This window comes from Antechinus flavipes, chromosome 3, assembly GCF_016432865.1.
Source record: "Antechinus flavipes isolate AdamAnt ecotype Samford, QLD, Australia chromosome 3, AdamAnt_v2, whole genome shotgun sequence".
Classification (NCBI taxonomy): Eukaryota; Metazoa; Chordata; class Mammalia; order Dasyuromorphia; family Dasyuridae; genus Antechinus; species Antechinus flavipes.
In genome coordinates, this window is record NC_067400.1 from 330,235,043 (window position 1) to 330,251,669 (window position 16,627).

General features: G+C 31.0%; 1 protein-coding gene across 3 annotated transcripts in view; it reads left to right on the forward strand.

The window, feature by feature from the left end:
* ARMC8 (armadillo repeat containing 8) overlaps positions 1 to 16,627 on the forward strand; it is a 114,571-nt gene that overhangs the window by 57,724 nt on the left and 40,220 nt on the right. For all 3 annotated transcript variants that reach the window (XM_051985612.1, XM_051985610.1, XM_051985611.1), the window contains 5 exons: positions 158 to 233; positions 334 to 424; positions 1,092 to 1,152; positions 8,199 to 8,399; positions 9,311 to 9,406. In XM_051985612.1, the coding sequence (XP_051841572.1) occupies positions 158 to 233; positions 334 to 424; positions 1,092 to 1,152; positions 8,199 to 8,399; positions 9,311 to 9,406 (525 nt within the window). The remainder of the gene's footprint in view (positions 1 to 157; positions 234 to 333; positions 425 to 1,091; positions 1,153 to 8,198; positions 8,400 to 9,310; positions 9,407 to 16,627) is intronic.

Below are 16,627 nucleotides of genomic sequence, written 5' to 3' on the forward strand. Positions count from 1 at the left end.
AGTTCTCCTTTTTACAAAATATTTATTTAATGTTTCTTCATAAGCCTATATTCTAATTGATTACAGCTCATTTTTTGCAAACTATGAATAATGTACACTTTCTGGTTTGAGGTTGGTTGGTTTGTTTGTTTTTCTCTTTCTCTCTTTTTTTAAACAGGTTCGAATGCAAGCACTGAAATGCTTCTCTGTTCTAGCCTTTGAAAACCCCCAGGTATCCATGACTCTTGTAAATGGTAAGCTAAAAACTTTATCAGCTTTTTTCTATATTTTAAAATGAATAACATTTTAAAAGAATTTCCCAAATTCTGGCTTGTTTGCTTCTTTTATTTCCAGTTTTGGTTGATGGAGAATTATTACCCCAGATTTTTGTGAAGATGTTACAGAGGGATAAGCCTATTGAAATGCAGCTCACATCAGCAAAATGGTAAAGCTTGAGATAACATGAAGCAAAAGGAAATGCATTTATAAGTATATTCCACAGTGGTAGCTGGATACCTCCCAACTGCTGCTTCTTTCATTTGAGGAGTTGGAGAAGTTTTTGGTTCTCCTTTGCGTAATTTAGTCTTAAATAGAGTTGAAAATTAGCATAGATCTCATCTAGAATTGCATTTGCCTAACTCCAGAATGTATTATAGTAATTAATATGTTTATCATCGACAGGAAAAACGAAAAGTGTTAATGTCCCAGTGTTTTTAATTCAGTTGCCAATAATATAGAGTCATAATTCTGAAAGATTTAATTAATATGTACATGTACTATATAATATGAATACCTTTGGACTAGAAATATGGCATATTTTGACAACTAAACTGCATTTAAATTCAAGCTCTCTGTGAGGGTTGTTTTTAATGGTATATTTGTTTCTAAGTATAATCTTTACATTTTACTTTATTCATTCTTTTTGCTATACCTCAGCATTGTCTATGCTAATAGCTGAGCTTGTTTAACCATTTGATAATTGAATACAGGAAAAGAGGTGTATTCTTAGTAAATAATAATTCACCTAATTTTCACATGAAACCTTAACAACAATTTTTAAAAAAAGATTTATAAACCAGATAGCAAGTTTATATTTTTCTATTTATTTTTAGCTTAACATACATGTGCAGAGCTGGAGCAATTCGGACAGATGACAGTTGTATTGTATTAAAGGTAATTTCATTTCAGATTGTTCTTAGATGGAATGTTACTTGTTCAGAAATCAAAATATTTTACACATTTGTTATTATTTTCTGATTTTTTTTCTCTATATTCATTAATCATTGGATGATTTAGATATATGTACATATAAAAATATATAAGTATGTGATGACCGCGTATTTAAAATCAGCCGGAGTCAGGAATTCAGGTTAAGGGAAAAATCTTCAATCTTTATTCTCACTAGAGGTGAAGAAGGATTACGATAGCAATATGGGCAGACAGGAAGCCAGCTAGCAGAGGAGGATTGGAGGTGAAGGGAGGTCACGATAGCAATGCAAGCAACTGTGACAAGACATCAGCCAGCAGTCTCTCTTTCCTTCCCTTTCCGCTCCCTTGCCTCCACCCACCAAAATCGTAACTTCCTATACAACACATCAGAACTTGCACAAAGAGTGGGCGGGGCCATTCTTTAGCTTATGTATTAATGGAGTATGGTCCAATTACTATTTAGCCTCATGTGCTTGGGACCTCAGTGCATCAACTCAAGCCTCAGCCCATTACAGAAGTATTTATCTGCATGCATTAGTTTACTTCATGGAAATGGGTTAATCATTGAAATTTTTAAAATTGGTACTAGGTATGTTTTGAAAAATCTAAGACCAGGAATAAAACATTTATAATCACTTTTAGCATCTTCTAATAATGATAAAGACATAGAATGTATGAATGTATATGAACACTATAAAGCCAAAAAATATTTTGCTGTTTATTTTTATTTTTTTTTTTTTTTTGCTTTTATATACTTGGAACTTGCTTTGCCTATAATGTAGTCATTTAATATTATCTCACTTTGACAAGTATAGACAATCACAATCTCATATCAAGGTATTATTAAATATCCTAAAAGTCCTACTCTTATGCCTCATCATATCACTAAGATGATTCTCCATATTGGCTTATACTTATTTGTATTTGCATTCCCAGTCAGTTATCTTTGCTTTAGTTTCTATAGTGATACTTGCCATCATTGATTCCGGTTTTTCTACTCTGCTAGTTATATTTCCTATGTGTGCCAGATATTCTGCTTTTGCAATTCTTATTTCTCATTTAAACGGTAACATCCTGCATGGTTCTATACTTTCTGAGGACCACATACTACATTAACAATTCACCTTACTCCTTTCACCATTAATTTGTAAGGAAATATCTAAATTATCAGTCCTTAACCCCTTTTACGCCACCTTGATTTTTATTTCCTGAAAATCCAAAAAGTTCTCTGTCTCAGATGTTGATTGATTTTTTTTTTTTTTTGCTTTAAAGTATTTGTTAATAGGTGCTGAACTCTATCTAATTTAGAGGCCATATACCCTTCTGCTATTAATATTTTCCCTGTTGGCTTATCTGCTTATGCTCAAGGTCTTTATTTGAGTTTTCTTCTTCTTCTGGTCTTTGGTCATTTAGTTTTGTTGTTTTTGTTGTTGTTTTTACATTTGAGTTAACCATATGTAAAGCATTCTCAAAAATTAAATCTGTATAATGTTCATTTTCTGACTCCTCTTTGATGGCAGTTTTCCTGAAAGCTAAATCTCAGAAGTGACTTGGCCTCTTTCCATAATGAGCATTTCATGATATTTCAGTCCCAGTTTCTGAATGTTGGGCACAGTGCCTTATAGCCATACACTTTGTCCTGTCCCCTTTTCCTCGGTTTCTCCATTCTCTAGTCAAGTTTTGTTGCAGCACTGAATGATACTATGCTGTTTTTCATAGCCTGCACAGATTTCTGCCATTTAGATCTCCCTGACACTGGGAGGTAGTGGGAGGAAGAAGAGTATTAGAGTAAAGAATTAAATTTTTTTGTATGCATGTAAATTGTGGGTGGGTACCTTAGCTTCCAAGAATGCGGTGGATGGTGGGGAAGGAGTGCTTAAGGAGTTAGAGAATTTGTTTCCTATTTTGTAGTTCATCAGGTTTTTACATTATTTGGGTTCTTGATGTCCTAGATTATAGAAACAACTAAAATTGTTCTATATCTTGTGCATAATTCCTATTTTAGAGAGGTTTGAGAGGTCATGAGGATCAGAGAAAATGTCTAGTTCTCTAGCTTGTTGGTCACATGACTTGGTAGTTGGCCCTAGTGGAGTTCAAGTTCTGGCAGGTATCATTATCTCCAAAAAGCTTCAGAGACAGATCGGGTGACAAGACTGGATATCTTTTATTCAGAGACTAATCTTGCTAAGTTGAAAAAGTCTCATTGTTATAGACTAATACATTTTCTAGGGTTCAGCAAGTCACAAAGATCACCTGCCAAGGTATGTTTTAAGAATAACCTCAGACAGACAAAATTACAGATTCTTGAAACATGAGTTTAAATCCTAATTTTAAAATTAAACATAATAATAATTAATGAGTTAATCTGGTAACTAAAGGCAAATACAAATTAATATTACAAAATCTGTCAACTTTGAATTATATCTGACTTTGTGAAAAATGTGAATTAAACAGTATTTTTAAATTGTTCCATCAATTTCAAATACAATAGGCCATTTAAGTTAAAGAAAAATGTGATTTAATGATGTATACTTATTTCATAATAATTTTCCATTAGCAGAAAAATAATAGAAGTTTTATGATGTATATAGTTAACTTTTTAACTTGCAAAACTGACATCGGCCCTATAAATTTTAAGTAGTAATAATAAATTGTGAAAATCAAGTGAGTTAACATATGTAAAGCATTTTGTAACCTTTAAAATGCTTATATAAATTCTAGTTTAATTATTGTATAGCGATTGGTTTCTAGTTATTGTTTCTGTTTTATTTTATAGTCATTTTTACTTTGTTTTCCTTGTTCTGATTACTTCAGTTTTTTCAATTCATGGAAGTCTCACCGTGCTTCTCTGGATTCTTCATATCATTATTTTTAGGAGTAATAACATTATATTACATTTATGTACCATAGTTTATTTTGCTTTTTTTTTCTTTAGTGGCCATGTACTTTGTTTCCAATTTTTTGATGCCATAAAAAATGTCACTGTTAATACTTTGATTTATGTGACACCTTTCTGTCATTGATTTCCTCAGATATGTGCTTAGTGATAGGATCTTTAGGTTAAAAATGTATGGTAATTTTAGATGCCATTTTAGTGTATTAATTTTTTTAGAATGGTTAGACCAATTTACATCTAAGTCAGTACTGTGTTTATAAGTCTGTTTTTCTAAACATTGCTCCTCCAACATTGATTATCTCCATATTTTGTCATCTTTGCCATTTTTCTGTGGGTGAAGTAAAATCTCAGAATTATTTTGGTTTGTATTTTTTTTCTTAGTAATGATCTAGAGCAGGTTTTCATATTGTTCATTGTAGTTTATAATTCTTCTATTGAGAATTGTTTGTTTTTATCTTTTGACTGTTCATTCATTGAGAAATTCTTCTTGATTAGGAAATTAGTATAGATAGATATATCATTTCCCCCTAATTAATGGTTTCCTTTGTTTATTTTATGCACATTGATTTTGTTTTTACAAAAAATTTTTATTTTCATGATTTCCCCTCTTCCTTGGTTGGTTATGGCTTCTGTCTTCATCTATAGTTTTAAGAGGTACTTGATTTCATTCTATTCTTTTTGGCATTTCATTCTCTTCTCTCTTATTTTTTTACATTCAAGTTGTATATCTATTTTGAGTTTATTAGATCATATGGCATAAAATGTTGGTCTAAATCTAATTTCTGCTAATGTGCTTTCCAGTTCTTTCAGCAGAGATGCTAGACTTTAAAAAATAAACAAACACCTAAAGAATAGGTAACTCTGCCTAGCTGTCTCTCAAAATGGAAATACTGGTTACAGAAAAATGATGACAGTTTTTGTTTAAATGAAAGATTAGGGAAGTAAGTACAAACAGAAATCTTTGTGAAAAGTAAGAGGCAAATTGGATATTACACAAGACACAATAAAAATGTGAGAAATACTTTTCCTAGATTTCAAAGCCTATGATAAAGGCCTTTAACTATAGCAAAAATATTACATAATATTGCCCTAAAAATTTCTCAAAAAGTATATATATAATTTTCTTATATAGGAATGTAAACAGCTTAACATTTTTTATTGAGTTCCTTGTGATTATTCTTTCATGTTTACCTTTTTTATGCTTCTTTTGAGTCTTCTGTCTAATGAGCAAGTTTCTACTCTATGGTGGTCTTTTCAACAGGAATATTTGGAAGTCCTGTATTTCCCTAAATACCTATTTTTTCCTCTGAAGGATTATAGTTACGTCTTGTTTGGTTTGTTATTTTTGGTTGTAACCTTAGTTCCTTTGCCTTCTACATTATCATATTCCAAGTGTTCTGCTTCTTTGACATGAAGACTATTAAATCTTTTGTGTTTCTGACTGTGACTTCATGATATTTGAATTTTTTTTTTTCTCACTACTTGGAATATCTTCTTCTTTTTGACCTGGATACTGTGATATTTGGCTATTAATAATATTCTTAGGTATTTTCATTTTGGGATCTCTTTCAGAAGGTGATATATGGATTCTTTAAAATTCTATTTTACTCTCATTCTAAAATTAGGTCAATTTTCCTTGATAATTTCTTGAAAAAAGATGTTTAGTTTGTGGTTTTTGTTTTTTATCATGGCTTTCAGGTAGTCTAATAATTTTAAAATTATCTCTCCTGGATCTATTTTCCAGGTCAGTTGTTTTTCTAATGAGATATTTCACATTTTCTTCTTTTTTTCCCCCATTCTTTTAATTGTGTTTTGTTCTTAATCTCATAGAGTCATTACCTTTTCTTGCCCAATTCTAATTTTTAAGAAATGATTTTCTTCATTGAGCCTTTTTACTTCCTTTTCCATTTGGCCAATTCTGTTTCTTTCTTTCTTTCTTTTTTTTTTTTTTTTATTTCAATGGTATTTTATTGCCAAATACATATAAGCTCTTTAACTTTCAACATTCATTTTTGTAAGATTTAATATTCCTATTTTTCTCCCTCCCTCTGTTACCTGCCCTCTTTGCCCAAGACAGCAAGTAATCTGATATAGGTTAAATATATGTGATTCTTTTAAACATTTTCATATTTGTCATAAAATTGTCATAAATTGCAAAAAACTCAGATCAAAAAGAAAAAAAAAACTAGAGAAAAAACAAAGGTGAAAATACTAATTTCGATCTACATTCACTCTCCCTAGTTCTCTCTCTCTAGATGCAGATGGCATTTTCTATTCCCAGTCTCCAATTCTATTTAAAAAGTCCTTTTCTTAAGTATTTTTTGTGCCTCTTTTACCAAACTGTTAATTCTCTTTCATAATTTACTTGTATCACTTTCATTTCTTTTCCCAATTTTACCTCTATCACTCTTACCTCTTTTTTTTTAAACTTCTGGGAATTTTTTAATCCAATTAGCATTTTACTTTGAAGTTCTATTTTTGCTGTTTTCACATTGTTGTTTTTCTCTAAGTCATGTATTGGTTCTCCCTGCCACCATAGAAACTTTTTATGCTCAAATTCTTTATTGTTTTCTTAATTTTTAGCCTACTTCGTGACTTTTAGTTTTATGTTAAAGTGGAGTTTCACTTATCTGAGAGTGAGGAGGCTTCATTCTAAGTTTCAGGCTTCTTCATCTTGCTGTTTTTAGAGCTAATTCTTGGGAGATAACAGTTTGGGGTACTTTCAAGGTGAGGTGATCCGGAGAGAGGTGTTGCCATTGTTCTCTTCATCTCTGTTCTGGTCTTTACCCAGGAAAGGCTGCCACTCTTCTGCAGCCACAAGAACAAGCTCTTCGCTTGGCCCTGGAAATGAGAGTAGGGTCCTTGCTCCCTTATGACTGACACAAGTCTTCCTATTTTCTCTGGAACTGTGACCCAGAGAAGTGTCTGGACAGTAGAGTTACCAGTCACTGTCAGCTATACCCAGTGCCAGCAGAGGATCCCCTCTAATCACTTTCTGACTATTTATCATCTCTGGTCTTAGATCTTCTGAATCTGCTGCTGTAATTATCACTTCTACTTCCAAGGCCCATTTTTGGTGTTCCTATCATGCTCTGGGCCTGTGTCCAGCCAGGTGTTCTAGATCTTTCATGTGGACCTCCTAAGATATCTTAGACTAGATTAATGTTTCTCTCTGATTTTTTCTTGGCTCTGCAACTCCAAAATCTGATTTGAGGAGTTTTTTAATGTCCTTTTGGAGAATTATGGGAAGTTAGTACTCTGTCATCTTGGCTCTGCCTCTGTATATGTGTCATTTTTTTCAGACTTTAAAAATATTTGACGTGATTTCATATCCATGACTAAATATTCCAGCATTTTTCTTTCAATGGCATATGTGACTATATTTTATACATTATATAGAAGTTACCTTCAAGCCATCAACAAAATAATAAATTTTTTCCTAATCAAAGTTTCTGAATTAATGAAGTTCTATTTTACTTAAAGTAAAGTTAACATTGAAAACTCTAATCCATAAATAATACAGATGATTTAATTTTCATTGTAGGGTTATAGATATAAAACTTTATTAGGGGCTATCTAGGTTGACTCCCTTCATTTTACAGATGAAAAAACTGAGTCTCAGAGAGGCAGTTAAGTAAAATAGTGGATAAAGTGCTAAACTTTATCAGGAATACTCAAATTCAAATCCTATTCAAACACTATATGTGTGCATCTTAACACGTATTTAATCTCTTAGTTTAGTTTTTTTATCAGCAAAATGTCGATAATAGCTCTTTTATAGGGTTGTTGTGAAAATGCGAAATATATGTAATACATTTTGCAAACCATAAAACCATATAAATGTGAGCTATTATTGCCCAGAGCTATGCTAGTAATAAATGTCAAAGGTAGGAGTTGAACTCAGATTTTTCTGACAAATCTTATCATTCTCTTAATTCTACCATACTGCTATGATTTTATTTGCTCTCACTCTGAAGAAAAATTCTAATTCATTTTTGCACAACCATTGTTTGGAAATTTTAACCATTCTGACTGTAAAATCTGAATGATATTTATAAAACTAGCCATCTGCTATCTTAAAAAAAAAAATCCAAGTAATTCTTATGTTTTTCAGACTTTGCCTTGTTTGGTTCGAATGTGCAGTAAGGAGAGATTGCTAGAGGAGCGAGTTGAAGGAGCTGAAACACTTGCCTATCTGATTGAACCAGATGTTGAACTACAAAGAATTGCCAGCATAACAGATCACCTAATTGCCATGCTTGCTGATTACTTCAAGTATCCCAGTTCAGTCAGTGCAATTACTGATATTAAAAGGGTATATTTTATTTTTCTCTTTGTGTTTAACAGAAAGAGACAATTTTTAGAAATCATAAAAATTTCATACTTTTAAAATTTATAATTATAGTTTAAAACAGTTGTAGATATGTAATTTTTAAAAGTTTGATAATACTGGTTTTACCATTTTTTTTAGCTTTATAACTTGATGACATCTCAGAATTTTTTTCCATTTACATATATAAATAAATTAGTAATAAAGATTCACTGAATTCTTCCATGTATTTCCCTCCATCCTCACCTCTCAAAAGAAAGATAGAAAATAAAAAAGCAAGGTAGACTTTCAAGGGCTGACATATGACAATGGTGATAAAAATAAAAACTTTTCTAATTTTCTTCAGCATCACAACTACAAATTCTTCCTCTGGATCTAGGATCTTATGTCAGAGGTGGCACCACAAGACACCTGAAATAATATCTAATATTATTCTTGTGTTCCCTATAATATTCACCCTTCTTTTTTTCCCCTTTCTCTCTTTTTTTCTCCTTTATTTCTCTTCCTACTCTTTTTCCTTTTATTCTTCTTCTAACATGGTGAGACATTCCATTATGGATATGGAAAAATAGCAACATATTCTTTGAAGAGAAATCATATTGTCAAAGTAGATATCTATACTTACAATTTAGGCAAGTAGCTAGAATGACTATGATAATTGAAATTGTCTCTTTATTAATATTTTTTGCAAATGGTCATATATATCTAAAAGTTTCTCAGATTTTCGAATAGTACCAGCATTTTCATTTTGCCTGTTTGAGATTAATTAAATCATCTAAAATGTTAATAAATTAGGATTTATGTTCTTTTCATGTCAAATCTATAAGCTTTCTTTAAATTTCAGATCATTAAATATCTGAGACAGATCATTTTGTTTTTGTTTTTGTTTTCTTTAGCTTGACCATGATTTAAAGCATGCTCATGAACTTCGCCAGGCTGCTTTCAAGCTTTATGCCTCCCTTGGAGCTAATGATGAAGACATCCGGAAGAAGGTGAGTCTGGGAGAGGGGCGTCCCCCAGTCCTGACAGCCAGCAGGCAGGGAGTGACATCATCCTGAAAGGCGTGGTGAAGAGCACTAACAGTGACTGTTTGACTATAATAAAACAGAGGGACTAAAAGCATAATTGAAGAATGAATGGGACCCGGATGTGGGTTTTTTGTTTGTTTTGTTTTTAGAAACGTAGTGTGGCATGAACGTGCTGGAATGACAAATAACTGGTGTGCTTTTATGTGACATTAATATGGATTCTCATGTTGCACATTTTTTGCATGTGTTCTGGTGAAAATTATTCTAGCACTGTGAAGCTTCAGACACCTTGAAAAACATAACACTAGAATTGTAAATGTTATTTATGGAAATAACTTTTTTCTGATACCATTGAGAAATTCAAGTTTCCTATTGTACATTGTTCTTTGATATGTGGCCTAGTTATGTTTTAATTTTTTTGCTACTGTGCAAGTTTTGTGTGAATAAAAGCTTTGTGGAATGATGATTTCATGGTTTAGTGAGTGGTCATCTGAAATTTTAAGCTCCTGACCAATGTTCAATGGTATGTTTAGCACTTTCATGTTGTTGTTGCAATTTAGCCCTACATGAATCTCACTTTATTGGTCCTGGGCAAGAAGAATATAACGTAAAGCTCTGGCTTGGCTCCACAAGCAAAGACACTAGAGCTGACCACTCACAAAGAGATCTGATATACCCTCTGTGCAGGGCCTCTTTTAGTCATCAGAGAGAAAAATCAAATCTTCTCTCATTATTATCCATATAAAGGACTCAAAATCGGTCTGTTTTTATTGAATTTGGTAGTTTCTTGGTTATATTCATCCAGAGTACTTTGACTCATTACTATTATATTTTAAAACATACTAAAGACTTACATGATTCAGAGATATATTATAATCCTTATATTTATAGTGAGGAATACAGTTACCAGAATATAGTTAAAGCAAAAGAATGTAATGAGGCCATAGAGGGGTCATCTGGGGGAAAAAAATAAAATAATAATAGCATTAGACACAACTACCATGCTTTGTTTTCTGTGCACCTTCATTTGGCACCATTAATAAAATGTTTCTTAACTAGAAGAGTGCTTAAAAGACAATCTGAAAAAATTAGTTTTGTATCTCCAAACACCCAAAAGGCAAAACTTTCACTGTAGGCTTAACTAAGTGATAATATCTGTCCATATCAAAATTTGATATGCTTTATGAATTTTGACACTTTTGTCTTACATGCAATTAGGAAAATTTTGTATTCCAAAGCAAGGACTTTATGTGGCACCAATGTGGATTAAAAATTTATCAATACTTTGAGTATCTGCAAGTTTTTCATTATTGGTTAAAAATTTTAAAAAAACCCCTCAAACTTCTAAATTTTATTGTGGGAAATATTGAGGAAATTTATAATTGTATTAAACCTATGAGATCTGATAAACTGATATGCTTCCTGGAAACTGAAGAATTATTTTGCCCATTGATAAAGTTTCAAAAGAGTTTTTCAGAGAAATGCTATGGGCTAAAAGGGAGATAGACAGATGGGTCAGTAGAAAAATAGGGTGTCCTTTTTTGTACTTGTGTATAATTTTTCATTTTCTTAATAAAACACTATTTTGAAGTTATTGACTTAATTTGTGACATAATGTGTTTAGTGTTATTTGCAACATAGTCTAAATAGTAGTTTATTAAAAAAATTCTGTGTGTATATTGTGTATATCTCCCTCCACCTACTTTTCAAGGATAATTTTTGAATGTTTCTGTAGAAACATGAAAAAAAATAAAGAATAACTTTAACTATAAATTGTAGTTTGCTGTGCTGAAAAGCAAATGCTATACTATTCTTACATGATATACATTATGTGATTTCTGGGAATTTCAGTCTCTAAATAATTGATAGTTCATAGTAACTACCCAAGAGAGAAATTGTAACATGGAAAATATAGTATGATTGTGATGATGAGACCTTCTTGGAGATCAACTTCAGAAAGTGGTAAAACCTTATTTTGAATACATAAATGATATAGATTAATTCTTTTAAATGCATTTGTTTCTGTTTTATTTTTGTTCAAGTTTATATTTGGACAGATTTTTATTTATATTATCTGTAAGGTGCTTATTTATTTGATACCACTTGTATTCTTATTCATGTATAGTCTGGAAAGCATTGTTTAATATGATTTTTTTTAACATTGCATATTATTTTCTTGAAAGCTGGGTAATTTTTAGAGCTCATTTTAACTTTAGTCAAGGATGAGACCTTTTTAAAAAATTAGTTCAAAGAACCACAGAGGGAACAGCATTTGAAAGCAAGATAATTGAGGGTTGTTTTTTTTTTTCCTTTTCAAGAGAGACAAATATAAAATGATGCACTGATCTGCTTACAAATTAAGAATTGGCAGGGAGGGGGGTGTGGAAAGAGCACTATTTTAAGTAAGTATGATAAATAGTGAAATATATATTACAGGGCTACATAATTACAATGATCAGTTAAATAGGGGCAGGACACAGAATAACAATATCATCTCACAGTTTATTTAGGACTTTAAATTTTATAAAACACTTTTCTTATGACATCTCTCTGTGGTGTAGGTAGTATTAGCAATGTAAGTATCATTACAACTCCCTTTCAAATGAGAATACTAAAGCACAATAGAGGTTAAGTGATTTATCTAGCAAATTTCACAGCCCAGCCTTAAATCTGTGTTTCCAAATTCCATCAAGGCTTTTTCAATACATTTCAAATAATGGGAGAAAAATAAGAAAAGGGACAGAGTTGAAAAATTGTAGAGAAATACACACACACACACACACACACACACACACACTCTCACACACACACACACATATACACTCACAGTGGGAAAAATACTATATATCAGAAGAACTATAGGCCCTTTATTTTAGGGGAAAGCCATCCCATTTTGTGACTTTTTAAGAGTTGTTCCTAAAAAATTTTTAAAGCTATGTTACATTTTTGCCTTTACAGCTATAAATGATACTTTGTGTTTCCTGAAGACTAATAAAACTAAACAGACTGAGGGTTGGATTTGTTGTTGTCAGTGATAAGAGTCTAGATGTTTTGAAGGTGTGCCCCACTTAATTGAAACAAAGTCTACAGACATAGAAAATTAAAGAAAAAATATCTTAGAAACCAATTTCTTTAATTTACATGATGTCTCACTGTATAGAAGGATGCTGTTGTTTTATCTTGATATTTTTTAACTTTTTTTTAACCTTTTATAAATTTCTAAATTGTCATAGCACTTTATGGTAAAAATGAGGACATTTTGCTATGGGAAAGAGCTGGGAATATTAGGCTTTTTAAAAAATAATATGCTGCATCTATGATAAAAAGGAGAAACAAAAGAACCATATCTGAGCCAGTACCAGTGTGGCTTGGCTATCTTAGGGAATATAGTTTAGATTGTGAGGTATTAGTACCTGTCCTTCATTTTAAATGAAGACTTAATAATATAGGATTCAAAGAAATGGGTTAAGGGAAGCTTAGGACATCATATTGGGAGAGGACAAATAAATGAGCAAGAGTAGTACTTGAGACAATCCATACAGGAAAGTTGCTTAAACTAGAGCTCAGAAGAAATCTCAGTTTTCAGGAACACACTGACATATTTACAGTATTAATTTTTCTTATCATATTGGTAGAAATGTACAATTAATGCTTATTAGAGAACCAAAAGGGAAAGGAATGTCTTTTTCCCCCTCATTAGTATGAAGAACTTTAAAATGTGTCCAAAAAAATGAACAAATTCTTTAATATTATAACATCCTTAAATAGAACAGAAATATTTAGTTTTATAATTAAGAACAGTAAGAAGAACTCATCAAATGCAAGGAACAGTGCATCAGACAAAAAATTCCTGTTGAGGATCACATCATAACTTTAGAATTTTAAAAATAATTTTAAAATGTGTGTGTGTGTGTGTGTGTGTGTGTGTGTGTGTGTGTGTGTGTGTAGACTATCAAGACGGAGCAAATTGTGGGAAATTATTTGTCTTTAATAACAATAAAAGGCATTGCAAATATTGGATAAAGTGGTAATTGCTGGCTTTTCTTGTCATGGAGAACAAAGAAAATTCTCAAGAAAATTCCTTCTTAGTGGAATAAGGACATCAACGAACCCAAAAGCCACCCTCAAAGAAATTAAGCACTTTTTTCAGTTTAGGGTAGAGAGTAAACCTTAGCTGTTCACCAATACTTGCAGAAATCTCTAAAGCAGGAAGTATGTGCCCATTGACAACTTTTGTAAAGAACTTTTAGGTCTTATTTTCTGGACAGCAAAATGGGAAATTTCATGAGTACAGAATATAAAATTTAAATTGTGGAAAAGTATAAACTGTGATGATGTCAATAAGGGGTTACATTGTACCTGAAGTAGAATGAGAAATCTAAAAGATTTAAAGGAAATATCTGTGTATGAAACGAGGGCCAGCCCACAAGGGTGCATCTGCTTCTCACTTGGATCTAGGCTGAAGGGAACACAATTTTCTGGTACAGTATTTGTATTTTTTTTTACTTGCTTTAAATATTAATCTCAATCAAAATATTATTGTTTTTGTTTTTAAATGTGTGCTTTAAAAGATTTGCTGTTCTTAATGTGAATCATTTTTATTATATCAGGAGCAAATTAGAAAACATAATTGATACCTTAAAAAATGACTTTCTGTATATCAGTTCTGTTTTGTAAAATAAGCTGTATTTGTTTAATGTTAAATTCCAATTTGATGAAATACCTTTGATTTATGTGTGTGGATATATATATAGATATGTGTGTTATATCTATATATATATATATATGAATGAAAATATTCATATTGGAGCTCAAAAATAACAACTTAGTGAATAAAGAGCCAACCTGAGTTATATAGCTCTGGATCCAAGTCCAGACTCTTTAACACACTCTCTAAAATACCTTGATTAATTCACTGAACCTTTCAATGCCCCAAACAACTTTTGAGTGCTAATTAGAAACATTTTAATTTATACATTAAAAAACTTCTATTTTCTTACATATAGTTAACCCCCCACTCATCTCCATCTTCATTGTTTTAATTGATTTAAATCAATTACTAATGATCTACCTAAGTCAGAAAAATGAGGAGAGAAATCCTTCATTTTTGAATCCAAATGAATAAAAACTCAGCCTTTAAACCACTGCAACTTTTTACAATATTTATGTGTAAAGACAAGCTCCAGAAAGTTCTTTTCTATTTTTAAGTCACCTGGTTTTTCATGGAAAAGGGACAAAGGGCTACTAGCCACTCCCTTTTTCATAACAGTGGAATGGGGGAGGGGAATAAACTATTTTGCATGGATTTGATTTTTTTTTTTATTTTTTTTAACTTGATAATTTTTATTACTATCAAAGGAAAAAGACAAGGAATATATACATTTCAGTAAGGACGAATTATGAAAGGAAATTTTAACCCAAAAAACTCAAAAGTTTTAAAATCTAAATGTTTTTCAGATCAAACTACATTCAGATAAAATAACACAGAATAATTTTCATTTGCATTTTAATGAACTTTACTTTTAAGTTACCCCTTTTTAAATTTTGGTTTTAACATAATTTTATAAGTACTGAATTGTCTTTGCATATTTAGAATATGCATATTTTATTTTGTGACACACTTATTTCCTAAAATATCTGATATTTTTGTTATCTTTGGGATTAAATAACATTATGTAGTTAAATTTTTTTATAACAAAGTGACAGCTGTTTAAATAAAGGAATTAACAAAGAAGAGTCGAAATGCTCTCTAATTTTTTATTTTATGCATATAAACATAACCCTGTTACATGCTTTTCCAAAATAATACGCTGTCATTTATCTGAAATCTTATTTTTCATTTTAAAAAAAGTATATTTTTATATTTTATAATATCAGAGAGATTTATGTTTCACATTAAACAACTGTATAAATTTTGTATAACTAGAATTTTAGATCAAATTCTTGTAATTTTAAGTGGTTATTTTTCTAATCTGTAAAAGATACTCATCCAGATGCCCTCCATAATATCCTCTAACTTGTTAAAGAGCATTTTATGATTGTATGGTTTTAATATATTAAATTCTTGGCCAGCCCTTTATTGTGTTGAGGACTTTTTATCTTTTATTTTATCATGTCCTCTTAAGTGGTTAATGCTAGTATAAATATTTTATATATATATATCAAGACTTTCTTCCATAATGATATTATTTAGATAAAAAGATTAAATTTATAACTTAATCTATACGTTTAAAAGCAATAATTTGGATCTTTTAAAGGTTTTTACCCAATAATTTAATGAGGGAAATCCATTCTGTTCTTAGCTACCAACTAGCTGTGTGACCATGAACAAGTAATATTCTTTGCACCTGTTTCCTCAGTTGTAAATTGTAGGGATTTATCTAATCTCTAAGGTTCTTTAAAATTCTAACAATTATACGATTCACTATGATCTATCTGTATTCATTATACTTTGGTTGTGTTGTAATTGCCTAAATGGTTATATCAGTTAAAAAAAATAATCAACTGGGAGCCAGGAGACTTGACTAGGATTATGTCTGCCATTCCCTTCTAGCTAAACTATGTGATCTTAGCTAAGTCATTTAACCTCTTTGGGCCTCAGTTTCCTCATCTTTAAGGTGGTAGATGAACTCTAAGGCCATTTCCAGCTTAGAATTGAAATCAGTGAAATGAACCTTGAGGTTCCCATAAAAGGTAAGTGTTTTAAATGAGTTCTTAAAACAGGATGAAGTTTTGGAACCTTTTGTAATTTGGGGGCCTTTTTCTTACAGTATAAAAGTAAAAATAAGCTTTTCATGATATAATGCTTTTGAAAGAAAATAAGAAATTAAGTATTTCAGAATTTGTTTAAATGAGAAACAACTTGAAAAACTTAACAGGAATTTTGGTTTTTAAGCACAAAGCATGTTGTTTAGGTTGGTGGTTTTTATTAATCTTTTGTATAATAAAACAGCTAAGAAACACATAGATTTTATGCTTAAAGAAAAGTTTTTGAAAATGGGACCCCTATTAGATTTGTAATCTTAAAATAGTGGTTCTTGTGTTTGGATTTTGAGGAAAGTTTAGCTTGGAATTAAACAAATGAAAAAGTGAGGATGTGGTTGGGGCTTTTTGACATTCTAGTTTTTATAGAAGGAAAAGTAATGTTGTTACCTCTATTGGGGCAAGTGTTTTCTTTTCTACTTT